General features: G+C 42.8%; 1 protein-coding gene across 2 annotated transcripts in view; it reads left to right on the forward strand.

Moving 5' to 3' along the window:
- The window catches only part of LOC137968007 (hyaluronidase-1-like), a 15,976-nt gene that overhangs the window by 5,794 nt on the left and 2,682 nt on the right, over positions 1-7,500 (forward strand). For both annotated transcript variants that reach the window (XM_068814619.1, XM_068814618.1), the window contains one exon: positions 6,509-6,944. In XM_068814619.1, coding sequence (XP_068670720.1) covers positions 6,509-6,944 — 436 coding nt within the window. The remainder of the gene's footprint in view (positions 1-6,508; positions 6,945-7,500) is intronic.

The following is a 7,500-nucleotide window of genomic DNA, read 5'->3' on the forward strand; positions in this document are numbered from 1 at the left end:
AAAACAAGGAATGAGACAGAGACACGTTTGGGCTAAACATCTATTTGTTGATGACAACGATGTCGAAATAACGCCCCAAAAGGAAGAGTGAAGGAAATTGGCCCAAACTTGCAGATCAGGAGGAAAAAAAGAGGATGGAAAAGTGGTAACTCAAGTATCTTGATAATATAAATTGAACCAACCAATCGATACATAATGATACTTAGGTAAATCTAGCGGTGTTGTTGATAAAGGCCCCCGGCCATAATGTCAGCTACCGCTGAGCGTGTACTGAGCGGAAGTGTCAGGTAATGCTTGTAAGCGTCAGAACGCCAATCGCCATGCAATTGCAGTAAGTGTTCTGGAACCCCGGCGTGGAAAGCGTAAGTTGCGCTGCCGCGTCTGAAACTGTGAGGAGAATAATTCGCTGGAGGGAGGCCAAGTTTACCTTCAAGGCGCTTTATTCTTGCAGTGAAGAAGGACGCGGTTACTGGAATAAGCCTTGTGGCTGTAGGAAGGGAAAAAAAAGAAGCATCGGGAGTCGCAGGTACCAACCGAAAGTAATGACAAATGGCGGCGACCGGACAGAGTGAGGAGTATAGGATGCTGGGCAGGGGAACAATGTGGTTTCCTTCCTTATGTTGGCGGGTCTTCGACCATTTTATGTGGGGGAAACAACCGGAAGCCGTGAACTTAACATCATTCCGAGTGAGGTGGCTTTCTTTGTCAAAAGTAGAAATCGTTGGCGAGACCAAGTTTGAGTTGCGCAAAAATGAAAAGAAAGCCACCGTGAAAAGGGTCCATGTCAAGGAGTGAGATGGTAAGGTTGCGTCCAAGGCCTAGAAATGGTGTATAGTGACCAAAATAGCAGGCGTGATGGGGTGTTTCTGACAAGCTGCGGTGCCCAAAACGCGTTTGAGACCTTTCTTGGTTAGCGAAACATCGAAACAAGTAAAGGAGTCGGTGGAGACCATGATATAGGTGTAACAAACGGACGGCGTTTAGAAGAACCAGAATGTATTGGTATGAAGATTTCCGCTAGGATAAGGAAACCGCGTTTGCGGAGATAGTCAAGGGCGATGCCGGGAGAGGAACTAAGGAGAGGAGAAAGCTTCGCAGAACCGGGAGAAAAAAGACTACTGAGAGCGTAGGTTGCGCCTGGTTCCTGGAGCGTAAGCCTGGTGTTGAAACTGTGAAACAAGTTGCTGAAGCTGGAAATGCAGCGTGGCCAGTGACGGGTCTGTGACGTGAGTACCAAGGCCTGAGGCGGGAGAGAAAATTCCAAATTAACAATCAATTTCGAATTCGAACAGTTGAGGGAAACAGAAAACCTGTACGATGGATGTCAGCGGTTAATGCGGAGAACCGGATGTGGTGTACGGGGAACAAATGCTAACGGCTGAGGTGATCAGCGATGGAGTTATCCAGTCCAGCGATGTGACGAGCAAAGGTGTCAATGTCATGACGAGCGGCGAGAAACCAAATTTTTCGTAAACAGAGAAGCATGCCAGGGACGCGTGAACGACCGGAATTGATTGCGGAAACGCTGTTCTCATTGTCGCCTTGCAAAATACTGCGCTGGCAGTGAAGAGGGGTACTCCAGGGCTTTTAAGCTCTTAAAAGCGCTCAAAAGCGCGACCATGATAGATACGTTAACAGTTTCAAGAGGTTAATTTCATGCCCGAACTTGCGAAGAATAGAGCTGGGAAAAGGGGTGTAAAAGTACTGCCCGTTGAAAGATCCCCTTCGACAGGAACAAGCGATCGTCAAGCCACTGTGAAGTCTTGATGATAGAAACGCCATTATAGTGCGGCAGGAAGTGGCACCACCATCGGAGATCTGAGTGATTAAGAGTAAAAAGTGGGCAGAATTTCGCCGGCCGATGTAATCGAAGAGTGTAAAGGAGGGACGACATAAAAACGCGTGCAGGGGGGACACAGGCGGTGACAAAAGACATGACTCCGAGCAGAGACTGTAATTCGTGGCGTGAGATGTGCTTAGCTGAAAGCAGAGATGCACAACGTGAATAAAGAAGTTTTGAGACTCGGTCAGTCGTTACAGAGACAGTCATGTCGGTTGTGTTGACGAGTGCACGCAGTTTCACAAATGGCTTTTCGGGCCCGAAAAGTTTTCGGGACTTTCGAGAAACGGGCCCCTGATTTTCTTTCTCTACGATCTTTTCCGGCGATGGCTGTGGGTTGCGACTCTTTGAACGCGTGCGAAAGCAAAAAAATTATGTCCATCGAAGGCAGTGTTTCCCACTCGAAATCTGTGCTTAGATGTCGCTGGTTGTTGCCTGTGGAGCGAGTGGATGCCTTCATAGTTAATAATGCTTGTTGCGGCGACGGACTGAGTGAGGATTTGGAGAAAAGGAGGATAAATTTAGCGAGAGATTCAAAGAGAACTTGAAGGACGACTTAGCGTAAACAAGGCTATCCGACCACGTGGAGACATGAACATGAAACCTAAGTTATGTGATGTCGTAATCTCATGATATTTAACAATTATTCCATGAGCGCGCGTTGGATATGAGATGGTAAATAGCCAACGAGGCGTGTAGCGCCGAGTTGGCTATAACCAGTCTCATATCCAACAAGCGCGAATGGAATAATTATTTTATTAAATTCCTAGAACTCCAAAAAGGTGGAAGTACGAAATACAAGCGAAAAGAGGGAGCAAATCCGAGCGAAATCGAAAAAACTTGATGAGAGCTGATGCGATATTGTGTAATACCTTGTGGTCAGATAGACGCAGGCTCATCACAAAAACACTTCTTGCCTTCTTGCGTACTTCTAAACGTTGGAATGGATCCAAACTTTCCGCAAAAAAGTTTTTTTTTCCTTTTTGGCTTTATTCAAAGAGAAATCTCGCTTTCCAGCGGAAACATTTTTAGTTTAGCAACGCTTAACGCAATCATTTATCATATAAGGTCAAACCAAGGTATATGAGGTGATAACCGGGATTGAGTGAACCAATCAGAGCACGCGAAATGCATTATCCGAGGTTGAGAATTTAATAATTATTAATAACCTCATTGCTGTGCTTGGCTAGCCTGCGAACGCACACGTATTTCCGGCGGTCGTTTCTCTCTCCCGAAAAACAGCGTCTGCGAACTCGACCTGCTAAACAATTTCTATGACGTAAAATTCTTAGCCAATCAGAGTTAGGCTCATAAGTCTCCAGAACCAACACGCATGGAACACGCAAAATACCCGCGCGTTGTCCACGTAAACACAAGTCAGATTAATGGCGGGCAATATGGAGGATGCGATTCAAAAAGGTTGTGAGATTTTCGGTATTAAAAAGTTAAGAGGCTGTCTCCGTAAAAGCGGTCCCGACCGGTGGATCTGGTTTGAAAATAGATTTCGCTCATTTCTTGTGTGTTGCAAGACTTTCATGTGCTTGTACTAAAACCACAATCTGCTTGATCGGATTCGAATTCTGAGGGATTTTCGGTTCACCCGATCGAACGCTCCTGGCGCTCTATATCGAGTAACCTTAGTAAGTCAACTTTATTTAAACACGGAAAATCATCAGTTAAGCTAAAAAAAAGTAAAAAAAAAAACGCTTTACAACTGTTTTACATGATTGCCGTGTGGGAATCCGATAGGTCAGATACTTGCTTCATTGTGCGTTTGAACTGCTCAATAGAGTCAGCATTTCTTAAGTATTGGGGCAAATTGTTCCACAAACAGGCCCCGCTATAACAGAGACTTCCTTTCAAATAATTAGTAGTTGGCTTGGGTAGAGTAAGTTTACCTTCTAAGTTTCTCAAGTTATATTCGGGGCAAGATCGTGCATTGTTGTATACATAATTAGTGCTATCTGTTTTTTACGTCGAAGAGACAGCCTCTCCCACTTAAGAGTATCGAGAAGGAGGTTGGAGCTCGTATCAAAGGGTAATTATAGTAACTACCCTAGCTGCGCGATTTTGTATTTTTTGCAGCTTATCACTTGACTGGCCACTTAAGCAGTCCCAGACAGGACTGCAATAATCAAAATGCGGTAATATTAAAGCGTTATAAATTTGAAGCTGAGATAAAGTGCCGTATTCGTTTTAAGGCTCCTTATAGCTGAGCCTGGAAACTTTCCTGCATATTTCGTCTACATGATTTGACCAAGAAAGCCGATCATCAAGCCGATCATCCATTCAGTTGGATAGATTCCCGTGAGGATTGATTTCATAAATACGTCTGTTAGTGAGGGTGCAACAATACTAGCTGCCATTTTTAACAACTTACTAGGGATCTTGTCAAGGCCAGTGGCTTTCTTTTCATCGATTTTTTTCAACAGGTCTAGAAAAATGTCGATACTCGGAGTTTTTAGAGAAAACGAATTATCAGAGGGCGACAAGAATGATTCAGCGTCAACGTCTCCAACCGGAATATCACGAGCTAGCATTTCCGCAATGTTAGTGAGGTGTACATTGAAAGCTTCCGCCATATCATCGGCGTTATTTATCGTTCTATTATTGGCTTGGATTTCCAAAATATTGGACGACTTACAACTATTCCGTGAGCTAAGCTCGTTAATAAGATCCCAAGTTTTACGTGGATTGCCTTTGCTAGTTTCCAAGTTTTCAGAAAAATATCGTTTTTTAGCAAGTTTAGTTGCATTATTCACCTGGTTCCTAGCCCGTTTAAATTGCTGCCACATGGCATGATCATTTGTAGAGATCGCTTTCTTTTTAAGAACATCTCTTCTGCGCATTCTGAGCAATAATTCACTCGTTGTCCACGGAGACCTCTTGTTATGAATTCTTTTTGATTTTAGAGGCGTGTGTTTGTCCATGCAGTTGACAAACAGGTTTTTCCATTCTTGCCACATATCATTTGGATCAGAGTGCGAACTAACATTCCTCCATGGCATTTCCTCTATCTCAAGGCTTAAATTTGACTCAACTTTGAAGATCAATTAATCAAGAACTATAACGAAGCCTTTACAAAACAAAAACGATGGCCAGTTTCTTCATGTCTTTTAAATGCACGAAGGTGACTTTCATTAACATTGAGATTGAATGAAGCTACCAGCGAGACTTTAAAGGCACTCCGATCATACGGCCTGATCAGACGCGCGAACACCGATCAACTTCAACTTCAACTTGAGTTAGTGCTTGAGTTTCCGCTTTAGGAAGCGGTGTTCAAGTCAAGTCAAGTCAAGTTTTATTGTGATATACACGGTGTTGAATTCGATATTTATACATTAAGCTCCCACTGTGGTCTTGATGGGGCAAAAACAAACGTTAGGATCGGTGAAGGGCTGAGAATCCCCAGTGCAATCGGGCTTATGCATATTCCGGGGCTTACAACGGCGCTCGGGGCGATTTTACTGGTTGCTTTTTTGGAGAGTTTTACTACGGAGAAACATTCGAGCAAGCGTCACCAAAACTCAGACATTTCTTCGCCTCCAGTGCGCTGCTTTATCTTAAGCCGATCTCTTAACTCGAGTAATGTAACCGTCAAACTGTCTTTTTTTTATTCCTCAAGCTCGAACGGCATTCTTGTATCGTATCAGTTGATAATAGCATTTCGTGCGGCAGATAGCCCACATAAATCGGCTCGAACTATCAAAGAGGAAATGCCCAAAACACCCGTACCAAATACATTTATCTTCTCCTTTGCAACTAAACATTTTATCCGTCAAAGAATGCAACATTCGCCACCGCAGAGAATCTTAATTCTGTAGCGTTTCACTCATAGATGTTCGTTTCAAAACGATTACACGAATTGCACGGAGATCACCCGACTCTGTTGTTTCATGCAACGTGATATGCAACGTGATTGGCCAAAAAGAAAAAAGGTAGTTACGTCACAGAAATCGTTGTGCAGTTCGATTTCGCAGACGCTATTTTTCGGGGCAGAGAAACGACCGCCGGAAATACATCTGTTTGGCCTCTTCCTGGATGATGTATGAAAATAAAATAATTCAAGCTGTGAGAAGTACATCATTGGCTATTTTCGCGAATCCTATAATACAGTTCATTGTGGGGAAGGGGGGAGGGGGGGCAATTATTTGCATTTAAGCAATAGATATCCAGTTCACTGAAGCATAGTACCGTCCCAAGACAAATTAACTTGTATTGTTTTTATATAAAGAACCCCTTAAAACGTATTGCATTAGGGGATGGCGTAAATTGTCACTCAAATAAAATAATAGGAATTAATTAAACGTAGTGACACTAGGGTGATCCTGGCAGTAATTCGCTATTGTTATCTTTGTTTCTGGTCAAGATACGGGGATGATATTGAGCTATAGGGAAGATATCGTTGACGTCACCTATTGTCATTGATGTGCCAAGCAATGCCTCATTGGCAAAGGTTCTTTTTTTTTCCTGTGGTTGGCAAATTTGAATAACAAAAGCAATGTTTGTAAACAGATATCTTCCCTATGTATGAATACTATAGATAAATTTAGTACCAGTAGTCTTGTTTACTAAAGGGCATATTTTGGTCTGTTTTACAAGGTTCAGTGAAAACGCAATATATATTTGAAACTAGAACTTGGATTGATTACATATTTGCACTTGCAGAACAAAGTCTGTTGAGTTGGTCAAGGCGAAATACCCTTCCTTGCCAGATGCGTTAACTGAGGTTATAGCCAGGATAGAGTTTGAAGCAGCAGCCCGACAATTCATGGAAGGAACTGTGCTTTTTGTTCAAAAGCTTCGACCAAAGTCTTCTTGGGGATTTTATGGCTTTCCAAACTGTTACAACGAAAAGTATGCGGGACCTTGCAGTAATTTGACATTAAAATGGAATGATCAAGTATCGTGGCTATTCAATTCAAGTTCAGCTCTATTTCCATCAATATACCTGCACGATATTGGGTCACTGAATCACACTTCATTTGTTAAGTTCAGACTACTGGAGAGTTTTAGACATTCCAGAAAATCGGATGGCCAGATTATCCCAGTTTATCCTTACATTCGCATAACGTATGCCATCTCACAAATATACTTGAATGTGGTAAGTCGACAATGTTTACATTAGCATCTTCAGGGCTCTCAGTTGGTGGGAACGAGCGAAAAAATGGTCCGGATCGCGGAAAAGGTGAGAGCAAGAAAAAGATCGACAGAGTACTGAGTTCTCCGCCTTTCCTTTGCTCAATATTCCTTAGACTGCTAGCAGTCATTCTGAGTGGGGAAGCACACTTGGCTATCCCTCAAAAGGAGGTTGGACATTTCGGTAACAATTGCACGCCGCCATATCCCATCTTAATATTACAAGCTTACCGCTGTAAAAAGAATGAAAACAGGCAAAATTTGAATGTTAGTTCAACAAGAATTCGCGTTTCTGAGCTAAGCAAAGCTGATCTACAATATTTAGTTCTAAAAGCCCCTTTGAAAACGGTTAGCTTTCAGTTGTTGGCTGGCCACCACTACGTCAATTCTCTAAAAGATTCGATTTCTCAGGAGCTTATCTCGCTAGTCTAGTGGATATCGGAAATTGTATTGAGAAGCCATCAATCCAAGTTCGACTCTCTGCTTCGCTTATTCTTAATCTTCTATGCATGTTTAAAAGG

Source organism: Montipora foliosa, chromosome 8 (genome assembly GCF_036669935.1).
Source record: "Montipora foliosa isolate CH-2021 chromosome 8, ASM3666993v2, whole genome shotgun sequence".
Lineage (NCBI taxonomy): Eukaryota > Metazoa > Cnidaria > Anthozoa > Scleractinia > Acroporidae > Montipora > Montipora foliosa.